This window comes from Lissotriton helveticus, chromosome 1_1 (assembly GCF_964261635.1).
Source record: "Lissotriton helveticus chromosome 1_1, aLisHel1.1, whole genome shotgun sequence".
NCBI lineage: Eukaryota > Metazoa > Chordata > Amphibia > Caudata > Salamandridae > Lissotriton > Lissotriton helveticus.
Window position 1 is genome coordinate 914,043,267 of NC_136057.1, and position 16,659 is coordinate 914,059,925.

General features: G+C 44.0%; 1 protein-coding gene across 1 annotated transcript in view; it reads right to left on the reverse strand.

Annotated features, from left to right (window-relative positions):
• The window catches only part of HMGA2 (high mobility group AT-hook 2), a 294,508-nt gene that overhangs the window by 219,186 nt on the left and 58,663 nt on the right, over positions 1-16,659 (reverse strand). Inside the window, exon 3 of the mRNA XM_078676284.1 lies at positions 329-376. Coding sequence (XP_078532410.1) covers positions 329-376 — 48 coding nt within the window. The remainder of the gene's footprint in view (positions 1-328; positions 377-16,659) is intronic.

Below are 16,659 nucleotides of genomic sequence, written 5' to 3' on the forward strand. Positions count from 1 at the left end.
AAGCTCGCAATTCTGACACCTGGAGTTAACGAATAGGTTGGAATATTACGAGTAACTTGTAATCAGGCCATTGGTGTGATGAACAGTACACTGCCTTACCAGGAACAATGTCCCACTCTAAGAAATATATATATTAAAAAAATGCTCTGTATGTGCTCTATTTTCTTAAGCATTAACTGCAATTTTACTGCACTGAATGCACAGCAGCAGTAGACATTGCTATGGAGCTAGATATTTTGTAAGTAGAAAATAACTTTTTAATCCATGAACTACAAATGTACAGGAACCAGTTATTAAAGAAATCTATCAGAGCTCAAAAAGGACTTACCCATTTTCTTGGTCGCCCTCTAGGCCGTTTCTCTCCAGTTGCTTCTTTCTAGAATATCAGAGGAAAAAGTGGAAAGAGCTTACTTTTAGTAGCCATTAGACCCCAGAACATAGCTTCTTTCAGCATATGTTACATTACTACTTCTTGACATACGCTAGAGGTCGGGGTAATCACGTATCAGTGGTGTTGTTGTGTAAAACAGCCATCCTCCGGCCATCAACAGCAGTTTGTGGATGCTCACTGTCTTTGAGAGGGGTCTGTCTTTGACTGGTTTGCTTCGATGTATACTTGAACTAGGTTTAAAGGATATGTTCTCAGCTTTTTGCGAGGACACTGGGCAAAAAAAAGTAGGTTTCCTCGGGTAGAATCTACGCACACACAGGTTGACTATAGTATGCAAACAATTAATAAACAACTACAAGTGTGTATGTGTGTGGTCTGCCTAGGATCGCATGCATTGTATAGTTCTTGGAGCATATTGCATTAGAGAACATGAAATTGTTAACAACACAATTTCATAGGCATACAGAAAGACATTTCATCAGTAAACAAAAAGAAATATAGAACATAAATCACTTTTCTGCAGCTAAGTATATTAACCCTGCATTAAAGGGCACTTTCGTACTACATATGCAACAGCATTTTCATAAAAACTGTAACCTTGAAGAACAAGCATTTGCAATGCAATAGGTCTGGCATTTACAAGAGTTTGAGCTATTGGCATTGTAAATGACAATGTCTATCATTTATGTGTTGTTTTTAAAGACCTATTGCATTGAAAAATGCCTATGGTGCCTGTTGCTATAAAGGTTTTAAAAAGGCGCCAGGAGAGTTACAAAACTGTGCTCGAAGTCCCATTTACTCACTTGGAGGGGGGAAGCGAGGAGGCCCCCACTGCAGCCGCCACCGCCAGGAGTCAATCTTTGTTGCCCACAGCGCCGCCGCCCCGGGACTACATCTCCCGGCAGCCTCAGCGGCGGCGCTGCATCGGGACATCACGAGAGCGCCAAGAGGCGCCATAAAGCAGCGCTCTGCTCGGCGGAGCGCGTGGGACATTTACTCACTTGGAGGGGGGAAGCGAGGAGGCCCCCACTGCAGCCGCCACCGCCAGGAGTCAATCTTTGTTGCCTACAGCGCCGCCGCCCCGGGACTACATCTCCCGGCAGCCTCAGTGGCGGCGCTGCATCGGGACATCACGAGAGCGCCAGGAGGCGCCATAAAGCAGCGCTCTGCTCCGCTTCGCGGGACACCGGGCGAAGCCCGGGCAAAGGGCGGGCCCTCTACGGCCCTCAGAGGCCCAAGGAGGACGGGACGGGCCACACCCCTGAAATTTCCTTCAAAGAGGTACTGAGACTCCCCTTAACATTTCTATTGACCTACTCTGGCGAATCGCATCATAACATGTCTATCTGGGAGGAGCTGAACGCCCTGTGTGGAACTAACTATGCCCCGGACATATCACCCACTATAAGCATGGCCACCAATCCAGACGATGTAAACGCCACCCTGCAGAATTCACCCCTTTACTCTAATAAACACCAATCCCTAGCCAATGCACCTCCGGGGGGGGGCCAATACTAAAAGGAAGCACGACGATGACATTGTAAACGAGAAGCAAGCCAAAATTCAAAAATTATGCACCAGTCCCTCTCATCCCCACTCCAACTCAACCACAGTGTCGGGGGATATGGCGCATGGAAAAATAGAAAACCGCCCATCACCCCTCCAACCAACCTTAGTGGCCCAGCTTGAGCATTTATTAACATCTCTCATATCACCACTGGTGGCCAAAATTAACGATCTGGGGGACAGGTTATCCAGTATCGAACTGATAATCAAAACGCATACTCCATCAAGTACCAAACCGGTATTATCAGACGCTTCTATTCCCCTCACTATCCCGGAAAAACCCAAGCTGAATTCCCGCAAGAATGCCCATTCGCAAACATTACCTTTTGCAACAGGCTTTAAACTGCCCATAAAGCACTTGTTAATAAACCATACTGAGGCTAAACCTGAACCTGTTAGAATGCCACAAATTAACTTACCCCCTGAAGCTGCCCCTTATGTGACTGTTGTCTCTGGGGTCCCACCACCAAATCATGGAAAACATGAAACACGCCAAGACCTGTTAAACAAGGTTATGTTCTGGTTACAGACTAATAGACCTCTGCCACCTGACTTAGATGGGGGGATTCTAAGTGTTAGGAGGGTGGGGTGGTTGGGCGCATTGCCAAAAGCCATCCCTGGGGACTTGGTCCTAATCAAATTCAAGCACAGGAATATAGTCCCTTATTTACGATCCTGCAAGCATAAAGAGGGGGATGGCCCAATTCGCATTTGGGATTTACACGACTTCTATCCGAGCATTCCACCTATTCAGCCATCAAGAACAGCAGTAAAGAATTATAACGTTTGGGGCGGGGGACTCTGTGCATCTAATGCCCCTAGCTTCCTAGCTCCTAACAGATTCAAACCTCTGTTGAAATACTGCACTTCCTGAGCATTACTCACAAGAGCCCACCCATAAGCATCCAAACCAATCAGAAAAACTGCTGCCAGAGCCCTGCTTGATGATTTTCCCTAGATCCCCATTCTACTAAATAGCACTGAATGTACGATCCTTTCTTATTTTCTTTTTTTATAGGTGCTCCACTAGACAGGGAATCGTTTTATATTGATTAGCGGATTCGTTTTATCAATTTAATCATGTTTTTAACAATTGATATGTAATGAAATATTGATGTAATTGTTTATGTTTTGCTGCTGCTTTTATGATTTTAAATCAAAAATCGAATAAAGCTAATCTGACTGACTGCTCGAAGTCTGTAATTAAAGACTACTGAGTAACAACACAAGTAACAGGGGGTGTACTCATGGGAGATACAACAGATGACAAGGTGGTACTAAGGAGGGACTACTAAACCTATTGCCAATGAAAAGCCACAATTTACAGTGGACAATGATGCAAGCCAATGGAAAAGATGGGTGGAGAGTGGGCAGAGCTTCAAGTCCATCACTGAATACAAAATGCCTCCCAGAGCAGCGGTCAACCTAAAAAACATTAGTTGAGGGAAAATCAGATGGAGAGTGAAAACAAAAAACACTGAGTCTTTCTTTGGAATGGTTTTCATTAGAAATAGTTATTGACACAAACAGAAAAAAATAACTTCAGTCCTTCTAAAGCCCTGTGCTGTTTACAATCGGCATCACAATCATTTTACAAAGCAGGAAAGCGAGGAGTACAAAACACAAAAGCAGCAAGTTAGACGAGAGAATAGTATGACGTCATTAGCGGGGTTTATGTAGCCTTTTGCTTTCTTGAACTATCTAACAAATACAAGCTCTGGCGGATAAACAAGAGGGAGCAATTGAATTTTTATTCCACTTAGGACCAAAATGAGAGGAGTTCAAAAACATCCCACCCATACCAAATTCACAAATAACAGTTTTCGCCCTATCTTCTTCTGCTAGAGGGATGGATCAAAATAGAAGAAATCTGCGGTATTGTGCTCTTTACACCATGCAGAGACTCAGAACTACACTGAATTTAAGGTCAACACATGTGGGCAATCATATAGCATGAGGTTAGCATTGTACAAGGTTAGCTGTGATGATTACGATCCATGATCCTTTACTGAGTGGATTGAAGGGGCTACTTTAGTCAATAAAGAGGCTTTCTTAAGTGCCAAGATGTATGTTTTTCCATAGAAGTCAATAAACAACAATATAATATATGTGATAAAGTGCCCCCTCTTTACATTCTAAGTATATTGAAGGTCACTGAGGAGTTCCACGATCATATAGAGGAATGAGGCTGAAGGCCAAATTATTTAATAGGGTCATGCAACTGAGTGACTTGTAATACCTTTTTGATATACGGCAGAGGATATTTTATTTATTATAATAAATGGGCATATCGTTCTCCTTTTGACAAAGCACCTCAACCCTTGGTGCTTTACCCTGACACATTCATTGTAGACAAGAATACAAGCAGACTCTGTACTGTCAAATTAAACACCCCAAAAAGCATGTGGTAAATTTCTCAAAAAGATATTGGAATCAGCACAACATAAGTCAGTCTATACATACTGTGGCTCAGACTGTCTAGAAGCATGCAAACAGAGATTCTATCTTTCTTCAGTGGCTCATAGAGTGGAAAAATCAGTGGCCTAGTGTGGAAAAAAGGATGTTGCCATAAACACAGGGGCTTAACTTGGTGAGTAAGATTGGAGTTTGGGGTGTGAGGGGGATGAGCTTCAGATTTTCCAACAATCATACTAGCATTTAATGTTAAGGTGCATGAGAGGTTCTTCAGGGGCAACGGAAAGGGAGAGTAATGCAGATTGTAAGGGTTAGTCAGTAAGGGAAAACAAGATTTTGAAGGGAAAAAAACAGTTTCGAAGAATTTAAAAACAGGGAGAGTGTGCATTTTTGTCTGTTTATATGTGAAACTCTCTGGTGAGATCCGATAGACACCTCACCAGACTCGACTGAAAGCACTTGTAACCAACTTTTTATCAGAACATATATTTGTTAGGGGCTGTAACAGCGCCCCCCAGCCCCGCCCCTCCCTCCCCCCCTCCAAAGCTAGACCCCTGCCTAAACATCTTATTTCTGCTGCCTAGCATTAACGTAAGAAAATCAGGCCTGGGGAGCCACAAGCAAGTTTTTATTTGTATTTCTTTGTTTAAACTGCAGCTGTATTGATGCTACCTGACCTGCCTTTCATCTTGGCTGCTGGCAGCAGGCACTGGGCTGAGAGAAGCAAACTGTAACAGTTGAAGAGTTACGTCATCACTTTAGTACAAGTGACTAGAAACTTCACAATTCTGGAGTAAAAAGGAAATTATAGGCAGGCTTTTTATAAAAGAACTGCAGGTTCTCATGTATTGTATAAGCACTCCAGTATGGCGGTGCGGAAATGTACACTATGGCCAATCAGAGACACACCCATTCTCAGTAGTTTCCTGTGCAATCGAATGGTCTGCAAAATGTTTCTCCTCCATTTACCAAGTTCCATACACAGCATAACTCTTTATTAAATGAGCTAATAATTTTGTGGGGCAAGGGTGCCCCTTCAGGAAAACATTAAGGGCTTCATAACAAACTGCAAACTTTATGCCCAGTGCAGTTTATGCTTATAGCAATACATGAGCAGATGCTTTGGTATTATGAAACCCCATGGCCTAGTCTCTAAAAGAGTGTGAGAGCTGATCAGCAGCCACACTTACAAAATTAGTAATAACCCCATTTCCGTGGGTCTTCTCCACGCAGAGCAGTGCATCAATGGCTGTCCCAGCCCATGTTCCTATCATGTGGTACTGTTAACGTGCCATGCGTGGGCTGTGAAGAAAGTAGACCGCTGTGGAAGTAGCTAAATTCTGTGTCACTAATGCTCTACCCTCCCTTCACCCATGTAGAAGATTTGTGAGCAGATAAGGAGAAACACCAAATAGTCTCCTGGACGCTTTAGCTCACCCAAGAGCACTGTAGTGAACCCTAGGCAGTGCTATCAAGCCCAGTGTTAATGGCCCAATGAGGTGGAACTGCAACCATCGTCGACAATGTACTCAGTCACCACTTCTCCCACCATTGGGAGGATCGGACATCCATTAAATGCCGAAGAAGTCGTAGGTAAAAACCACAGCTCTCTCAAGATCTCAACCTCCGCCTCACGTTCCACGCCCCTCAGCGTTCCCTTTGTTCGACCCAGGTCTCCCTTGCAATGGTACCTCACATCAAGAAGACCAGATCAGGAAGACGCTCCTCCTCCCTCCTTGTTGCCAATGCATGGAACTTTCTCCCTCTCCACCTCTGACAGACGCCTTAACTCCCCAAGTTCTTGAAGGACCTCAGGACATGGCTTTTCAACAGATCTCTGTGAACTTTTGGGAGCTGAGCACCCATCCCCCCCTCCCTTCCTTATTGCCTTGAGACCCTTCGGGTGAGTAGTTGTGCATTATAAACGCCTGATTGATTGAAGAGGTATGAACTGCTCTACATGTATGGTGGAAATGTATACATTTCTCTTCTAATGCCACACTTGGATTATAGTGGGGCATTCCCCAACATTGGATTCATAAACACTTTTTCTTGCTATGTAGCTTCTGTCATTGCTGTAAAGCTTTGAAACCGACCTATGTTCTGGAAAGTAACACCACATTACCCACTGAAACGCCATACCTCGCATAATTAGAAGGACAGCCCCAAGTAATTAATACAAAGAGCAAAAGCTACTCATTTCATGTTGCCTCAGTTTACATTTGCCCTCATTGCATCTTGTGCGGTCGGATAAAAGACTTGAATAACCTTGAAGAGATTTGCGGTGCATCTGTTACCAACATAATCCCTGCAAAACGTTTAGGGGTCTTATCTTTAGGTGTCACGCACCTGCACCTCCTAATTGCCACAGGATCTATGCCTTCTAGGAAGGACAGAGGTGTGTTCCAATACACAGTGGTAGAATATGCTTTCAAAATATTGGACCCAATTTCCCGGACCTCTGCATTCTCAAGTTTGAATCAACAGGGAGCCCAGTAATATTAATGGCCATAAACCTTCCAGTAAGGTGTAGACATGTTGTTTGCGAACAACATCTGTAGCACAAAATGTTTGTATACACTGCATTTGATGAGCACTAGCTGAACCTCACAGTTTCCCGGTTTCACTGTAGAGACAATTATTTTATTATGAAATTTACTTATTGACAATGCTGTGTGATGCAGCAACCAGAAGTGAGGCCTCCTGCAGCTCACGAAGTAATGGTGCCTGGGCCTGGAACACATACTGCAAATACTGTAGGTACCATGTGCTGGCTGAGGTGTGGGTCGTGGAGCCAACGAGGACCATTATACCAGAAGAAATGCGCTCTTGATAGGTCTACTTTTGTCACTATTCCAGGGTATGTTGTAGTAAGCCTCTGGTGACTTCATAATGAGAATCATGACTAAGCTTCAATCTTCAATTGCCAAAATTCTTGGGTTACAACATGTGTTTGTAAAATTAGGCACGACATACGCATGACCTGCACGAAAACTTACCACATGCGCGGACTGGGCCGCGATCACAAATCAATTATTGTGCATTAAGGGTGCATCAGGACACTACACCTGGCCTCTGCAACGCTGACTCACCAAATGAGCTGCATAAGGACCTAGACTGGAACACTGCATCCTAAGCCACAGTAAGAAAGTTAGGAGACAAACAGAGATTTCCATTGCAGTATTCAACCACCACAATTGTAATGCATATCCACAGCAAGCTACTCAAGAGAAACAATGGAATTTAAGGATACGTTTGCATTTTGTTTACAAATGCTTACATGCTTACCTATGTGTGAAACAGAAGTGGTGGTAGGCGCTTTTTTTCACACATGACAGCACATGCAAGGATAATGATTTGTAAACTCTCACCCTATCTGGGCAAATTCGCTGAGCAGCGTTTCCTTCCAATCAAAGCAAATGAAGCATTTAACTTGCAAGTTTGTAATGCTTAATACGGAATTCCTGGCAATCGTTTTGAAAAAGTAATCTGCACATCTTCACAAAACCACCAGTATGTTAAAGTCGCTGGAATCTACTTCATTAATTTTTCATTAATCTTTCACATTAATCTGCTGGCTTTGCTTGAACTGAACCAAGATGATGTCAGGGAGAGCTAGACTTCAGAAGAAAGGTATGCAAGGTAGCCATGTCCAGCCTGGGGGCGTAAGGAGTCCTAGGCACTAAAAGGAAAGGGCTCCATTTATACTCGGATCGCCCACAAGCAGCATCCTCACTTTGCTCTGATTCCCCAGCCCCAGTTGGCCCCTTTTATCTTGAGAGGTCCCACCTTGTCCGCTGTTTCAGGGAGGGGCCATGTACGACAGATATGGGAATGCAGGCTGTAAACGGCCCTACCACTACACCTGTAGCACTGGCCTCCATTTCTGGGAGGAGAAGAGTACGGTGTGCCATAACGTGGGCTCCAGTGCCTGCCAGCGCAAGAGCACTACAGGCTCTCAGGTTCGAAGGAGGACTGCGCCAATCAGGAGCAGTCTTGGAGCTGGCCTACAACATCAGGCGCAGGAGGTCATGCTCCCAAATTGGATCCTCTCAGAGGCTGTGTCCCGTTCCACCCACTCTGCCTTTGGGTGCAGGTTGTGAGAAGACTGCCTGTGGAGAGTCTTCCGCTGATTCTGCCTCCTGCAGCGCTCATCAAATCACATGCTACCCTGCAGGAAATTCCTTGACTGGGGGCTGAATGCTGCTTTCTGTGAGTATTCTCTAGTGGTCACCACTGACACCTAGCCCCGGACATCTACGCCCCTGGCCTGGATTGCTCACCACAACAGCGGGTACTATTTAAGGTACGAGGTGCAGGAGACTGAGGCCGGAGCACTGGGTAAGCAGTTACAGGGAAGCTACAAGGCCTCATGGGGTTCAGGGGAGGGAACTGCATGATGACACTGACTTCATAGCTGAGGAGATGACTCACCGACTGGCCCCTAGCATTGCAGATGCCGCAACACTCAAGGAGCACACAGGTAAATTTGAGACCATCCTACAAGCCATACTTACTGTTCAATCTACACTGGAGCCAAAAATTGATGCCCGGCTTTGGAATTGGAGTTGCTCAGAGTGGACCATAAAAAAAACCTCAGATCATGTGGAAACCAATTAAACCATGCATCGATACGCCCCCCTGTGCAAGAATATTTGAAAATAAAAGCAGACGATGCTGAGGGACGCTCTCGCAGAAATAATGTGCATATTGGTAATTTACCAGAGAAGGTGGAGGCTCTAGGCATGTATTTCTACCTGGAGGAGTGTTGCTGTGCTTCCTGGTAAACTTTTCCGCTTTCTTCTGCGTTGAACATTATCAAGACTGAGACCACATTCTAGAGGTCTCTTGTAGCAAATGCCCATGAACTGTTGAAAACTGCACAGTTCATATTTTCCTAGACTAAACAGAGGACTTCCAGAAGAGACCTGAATTGTTCCTGGAAGTCAAGAAACCTCTCCATCAGATGAACCTACGCTATGCCCTGAGCTCTCCTGCTAAGCTCCTTCTCTTGGATGGAGACACAATTTGGTAGTTCACTGCCCCAGTGGATGCCTAGAGGTGGTTCGAGACAAGGAGGGGGATGGACGAGATCGACTGACAAATCTGGCACTGACAGATGGCAAACCTGTAGATACAGACGCTTATCTTCCAGGAGACCACAAGGTAGACCTTCCATAGAGCAAGCTTCCAAGGAATGAGCAAAATGACCCTCAGACAGGACTGCAAGACAATGAGGGTGTCCAATCCAGCATGGACAGAGTGGACATTGAGGACGCTGTGGATGACCTGAGACCGGGCCCAGAACTTGTGCCAATGACTGCTGAAATGATTATATGAAAATGGTGATGTATTAGTTTGCTATTCACCCCAAGAATTCAGCTCCTTGAATATCTAGATCAGGTGAGGCCAGTGATCTGATGTGGGACTGCTGACAAAATCTTAAATGCATGGCTTCAAGTGGTGGTGGCAGTGAGGACTTTTCACTTGACTAGTGGCGCAGACTAGGGGGAGAGGGGTGTCAGGAGGAAGACATTCTCTAGACTATGGCCGCTTGTATGGTTAACCTCCCTCGCCTTTCAGGGTGTACTAGTTTACCGCACAGTTTTCCTGTTCATATTGCAAGCCGGGTGAGTTCCATAGCCCCTGCCAGGGATGGGGAGTTTGGGGATTTCATGTTTGTTAGCTAGGATTGACCACAGTGTGGTCTCTAATATGAGGGCCACGCTGGGTGCGAGGTAGAGGGGGGAGCCTGGGATTGGGGTATTGATGCACTTTGCTCATCAGAGGTCATGGCATGGCGTGATAGTGGTGCTACCCCATTATGATGTCCTGACCTAGAATGTTAGGGGCATGGCAACCCTCGCAACATTTTTGAGAATACATAGCTATCTAAAGAGGCGACCTATTCACTTCACATGCCTGCAAGAGACACACTTAACTTCCCCTGAGTAAGCCAAACTACAAAGACGCTGGCGAGGGCACACAGTGGGTACCACTTACTAAAGTTATGCAAGAGGAGTTCAGCTGGCAGCAGAATACAAAGTTCCCCAGGAAGAGTGTGACAACGTGGAGCGCGGAGTTGGTATGGTCAGTACCGTGACTGGAAGGGTTCCCTAGTCGGAACTTAGAGAGCCTCACACACCCAGAGTATTAGGTGTGGAACACACCCTTACTGGAGGGTGTCCAGTGTCATCATCGACTCACTGCCCCTCGTCAGACCGGCGCTGCAATATCTGACGGAGTAACCAAAAGGTACTCTTTTGACGGGGTTCTTTTAGTTCCTTGCCGATGGTGGGTGTGAGTGAGGAACTAAAAGAACCCCGTCAAAAGAGTACCTTTTGGTTACTCCGTCAGATATTGCAGCGCCGGTCTGACGAGGGGCAGTGAGTCGATGATGACACTGGACACCCTCCAGTAAGGGTGTGTTCCACACCTAATACTCTGGGTGTGTGAGGCTCTCTAAGTTCCGACTAGGGAACCCTTCCAGTCACGGTACTGACCATACCAACTCCGCGCTCCACGTTGTCACACTCTTCCTGGGGAACTTTGTATTCTGATGCCAGCTCTACTTTAGGACATGTACACTGGACCCCATTAAATATCGTCCTCCTTCGTTCCCCCTGTTGTTTAAATGCAAGAGGAGTTCTCATATGAGTGCCTCCTGGGGTCCCATTCATCACAAATACAAAGAGGGCAGATCAGGAGGGCATGTATTCAGTTCTCGAAGGGGTATTATATGGAGCCTCCCCTTTCACTGGTGACTGTCTATGTGCAAATGCAGTCCTGTCCACATTTGTGTCCACTCTTACACTGTCCCTACTGATCAACGCAAAGGCAACTTGCATATAGAGTGGAGACTGATTGCATGCCTGATGTTTTGATGGACTGCTCTATCCCGCCTTTAATATCAAGCCCTTGCGGTAAAAAAATGCCTTCAGCAATGGCCATGAGATATGCACGATTGATGAATGGTACTCCCTTCATCCTAAATGCAGAGAGTATTCCATCTACTCAGGATGCATGCACTACACACACGCATAGACATTCTATTGCAATGCAGCGGTAGCGGGGAAGTTGGCCAATACAGAATATCTGGACATGAAAACTACCCCCGAAAGCCCTCCATGACTCTGCGTTCCATTCCATAGGGGTGGATCTCATAAGGTGGTATTTCACAGAAAACACTGGCATGGCATCAGACACCACAGTGAAGTGTTCAGTATATAGAGCAATAGTACACCACTCTCTCAATTTGTGTAGGCTGCTTATTGTGTTAAACTGTTGCCAAGGTAGTCAATGCCATCATAACACAAAAGCTCAACAGAAGGGCCTACGCTGCAGTTTCTCTACTTCTAAAGCAGACAGTCTAGAGTAGATTTAGCTGGAGATTCTGTTCTTCCAACCGCAGGATCACATGGAGTAACCAGGGAACCGCCTATCTACTAACAGTCGTCATCCCACACATACAGGCATTGAGGATTTATAATAGCTTCAGGCATAGATTTTGAACTGATGTTATGTTTTTTCAAATGTCTTAATTGCGAAGGTAACCACAAAAGGCAAACTAAACAGACAAACTGCACCTCTGCCTAACAAATCCTGGATTAGTACAATTGGAACCATCTTTAAAATGGATTCTCCCAGATTTTCAGTAGCAGTCATTGACAACTTCCTAGAGAACCACACCCAATTAATTGCAAGGCATACACATTGCCTGTCAACCCACCATCATTTAATCTTGATTCTCCAGTGTTGCTTTCTGCAAAGAAACACACAAAGGTGCCTTGTCCTAGGATATTCAAAAATGGTAAAACAAATATTCACTACCACAGAAACAGACTCTTCTATTTAAGTTGAAGGCATCGCTGTCACACACGAAAAATTGTCATTGGAAAGTTGTGCGTTTTGCAAGCCTCACCATCCTTTCAAAGGATTTGTCAAATGTCAAATGTCAAAGGCTTTTATATAGCGCAACAAATCACCATAAGAGGTCTCAGGGCGCTTGGCTTGTCAAGAATTACAATTCACCTCTGCCCACTAAGAACAAAAGCAGCATTTTCAAAGGTCATCAATGATTCACCCAGGCAAGTGTAAGGGATTCATCCGAGAAGGAAGGCATACACTCATGCTCTCCACATGATCGTTTTAGAAGGAAACATTGTGTGTTAATTCTTTGTTTTTAAGCAAGTGCTGAAAACAACATAACTCTAAAGTCAGTATAAGTCATGCACACCTTAAAGCACCCACAATATTCTGCCACCCTGGAAGCTTGACGGAGTGGATAATATTAATATCAAAGGTTCTACTTGCTTCAAAATAAAAAGTAAAAATCATCTCAGTTACAGAAAACCCGAGAAAATGTCCCTGTTTGGTGAAAAGTTGCTCTTTATATAACTCTGTTGTTTATCTATTTATATTATCTTTGAACAGAGGTCGTACATTCACAAAATTTAACATGAGACAAATTTCCAAAAGGTGCTTATGCTGATAGGAGAAGCGAAAAGGGTTTCCTTATATAAATATTACTTTACTCGCAAAAAAAAAAATAATGAAACCAGGAAGGTAAAAAAGAAGTTTAGAGCACAAGTTATTCCAGAGATTTAGATACTTATTGAGTGAGACTTTTAGAGCTCAACAAGAAAATGAATTAATCTGCAGGTGCCCATGGGTATGAAATTAAATGCTCTGTTTTATGTTATGCTAATTATTTACTAATCTAAAAGGTTATTAAAACAACCATCTGAAAAGTGTCTTTTCAAATATTAGAATGAAGATTTTTTTATGGTTACAGTAAAAACAAGCATTGGTAAAGCCAATAGGTCTCTCCTATCTGAGGTCTATTGGTTGTGTTAATGTTTTTAAGATATGTTACACAGCAGTGCAAGATGCTGTGCAACATTGCTTAAAAAACTTACAAAAAGACCAAAAAAAGCTAGGATACAGCCAGAGTTGACTGCATTGTAGCGCATTCAAATTCTCAGGTTCAAGGCATCAAGTATAAGTAAACGTCAAATAGTTCAAGGTAATCGTTCCAGGTGTTCGCACCACATCACTATTAAACTACTGCCTAGCAAACCAAGATTTCTAAATCCCACAAACAGTCAACTCAAGTGTTTTTACTGCCAAGAAAGGACTATTCAGGAGATGCAGAAATGACATGCATGAAGTAATCTGGGACAACAAACGTGAAATTAAGCTCAGACAATTGTAAATCAATTCAGAGTAATCAGCTCTATAGCTTTGATAGACTCGCTTTGAGATTTCAGAAGCTTCAGCATAATATTTTGAGCATCAATCTAGCGTGCTTTCTAAAGGAAGGCACATGAACTACAACTACGCATATACAAGTCGAAGGCAGTAAGCGTCCTTGGGTCTTCCACTGCAATGGGCCAAGAACAAAACATTAGAGATGGCCCACATGTAAGCGTATACATTTACCACAGGTTGGGCCATTTTTCCTTAGCAAGTTTAAAAACATGCCTCTGCCAAGCATAGCAACAAGCCCTTGGACCAAGCTTCTGGGTATGCTTCACGAGCGGATGTGAGCAGTAGAGGGTTATTGGTGTGAGGTGTGTGGCGCCGCGGCCAGGGCGACTGACGCTGGAATCTGGGGACCACGGTTCGATCCCCGGCTCCGGCGACAGGGTAGCCCAGCACCATGTGACTCTGGGCAATAGCTCGCTTAATCTTCCCGACGGCCCCCAGCGCCTAGAGACCCTTGCGGGTGATTGTGCGCTTTACAAATGTGGACTTTACATATTGGTTTAAAAGCCCCTTCCGCCGTACAGAAAAAATTGAGGAGCTAAGTATTTTTAGTAAATAGATCCTAGGCAAAAAAAGACAAATGGCTGCTGAGTATCAAAGCCTATGAAACACCAGCTGCATAAAAATAACATTCTAAAAAAATCCTAACCCTTCTCTTGTCAGTGGTAATCTTATTGGAATAGGGAGTAATTAACATGCCAACATGTGTTAATGCGCCGAAGATATTTAGATAAAAGAAATCCAAGTAACGAACACTTTGGGAGCGAAAATGAAAATAATTAACAATTCTTTTCTGTAAGAATCATTTTTCCCCGTGTAAATTAGCAGTGATGTCTCTATAAGACCATCGATTGGAATGCTTTTTTGCATAAGGATCTGTACCATTATCCTAGGCAGGTTTTTTCATTAACCTCATAACATTTTCAAGGAACTTTTTTCAGTGAAAATATCTTTCAAAGATACCTGCTTCCAGGTGATTGATTCACAGCCCGCACAATTAATGAGCCTGGCTTACACTAGGACATTTTTCATTTCTTTATATTCAAAAACTTTTTTCAAGTTGTAAAATGGCAAATACAAACAATTATATATGCAAACAAGTTGATGTGTTAACATTTAGTCTAAACATGCGAACATGTGACAGACTCACACAAAAAGTGGCATAAATGAAACACAGTTTGTTATAACAACATACATAAACTTAAATTACATATATGCTGGTGACTTACATTTTATAATACAGCAACACAATTTATGTAGCACATCTGTAACTTATATAATTGTTGCATCATGATAGCACAAAGTGCAAACATTATTATAACAAACGTAGCTTTAAACAACAACATTGTGTGTCCTTATTATTCTGTATTGGGACCTAATGGCGTTATGTCCTCTAGTACTTTCAAGTATTGAAGTTATTTAACGGTCCTGGTAAGGTCAGAGATATTAATCAATAATTTTAAGTAGCACCCTTCTTTGCGCTTCCTGTTCTTGTTAGTGGTTCAACTAGTATCTTGACCTAAGGATGGTATTACACCGACGCATTTCGACCTTCATAGGTGGACCTCAGCGGTGTTTTAATAGAAGGTCTTCTTCAGGGCCAGATTTTCTTTATATGGACGTGTGTTCTTATTAAAGATTACCTAATTATTAGCTCGCTCCTTCGTGGAGGTAATACTTCGATGGTGTGCTAAGGAAGAGTAAGCACCTCTTCTCTTCTTACTTTTGTCTTGCAGTTTTTCACATGGGCTCACGGAGTAGTCGTGGTCTTCCTTGTTCTACGCAGTGCTCATCGAGGTTCTGAGTCGCATTGCTTCTTTTTTGAATGCTTCAGGTAGTGGTGTAGCAGTGATAGCATGGGTGCCTAAGGATATTAACGTGCACGGCAGCGCAAAATGGTTTAAAGTTTTTTTTTTTTTAAAGCGCTATAACGGGGCCAGAGCTGACCACCTCAGATTGCTTTTTTTTTTTTTTTTAAGACAAGCAACAATGGGGGAGGTGGGGGATGATGAGGGGAGAAGGGTGGGGGATGAGGGAACACTAAAAACAAAAAAATATGCAGAAGCATACCACTAACTTGAAGAACAATCTCACTGTGTGAGGAGGAGCCGAGGCCTTGAATGGGGTGGGGACTAGTGCTGAGAAGTACCTACAAATGTTACAGCAAACAAAAGATGGACAGAATGCTGACAATGCAAACATTCCCCCCAGTCAAAAGATCTGGGTTGAATCCATCGTTCTTTTGCCCACTACGGCACCCCAGTTTGGACCCAGGCATATGCAAATCAGTCTGGACCCTGTGCCAGATGGGAACAGTCCAGACCGAACTGCCAGGCCAGGTCCTAATTGGACCGTAAATAAGGATCCTGGGACCGGTTTCAGAGCATGTCACAATTCTTCAGCCAGGCTAGCTTAAATCCAGTGGCACAGTGAGCAAGGGACCCACATCTGGGCTTACCGACGCTCATATCTTGGGGTGTTTTCACACCCTTTAAGGTTGTCAGCAGTTCAAAGCCTCGGAGTCCAAGCTGGAAAACCACCATTTACAGTGGTTACATCCCGTTAGAGATCATGAAGAATCTGATATTCTGACATTTATTCCAACTTACTAGCCACTTGCAAAAATATTTGAAAAGTAGTCCTCAAATATCATTCAAGAAGGATAGCTCATTGAAAGATGAACTTAGCCCCAATTTGGTAACTATGAATATAAAAAACAATAACAATAGTTGTTCAGGGGGGAAAACATGGCGGCCGCCGGTTAGAGCGGACCGCACGCACCAAGCAGCCCTCTGAGACCCTTGCTGCAGTGCAGTAGAAGACGCTCGTCATGGAGCTGCCAATCGCATACATTTGTTGAACAACAACAAAAGATTGGATAAGATAGCGGATTTCACTTCCCGAGACTCTCGAGTCGTTTTTCTTCGTACCTGGGCTTGTGGATGTGTTTGCCCACTGCTGACTTCTCCCCGGCTACCGCCCATCATCCGAGTTGGAGGCGGGCAGCCGTGGAGCTTCGG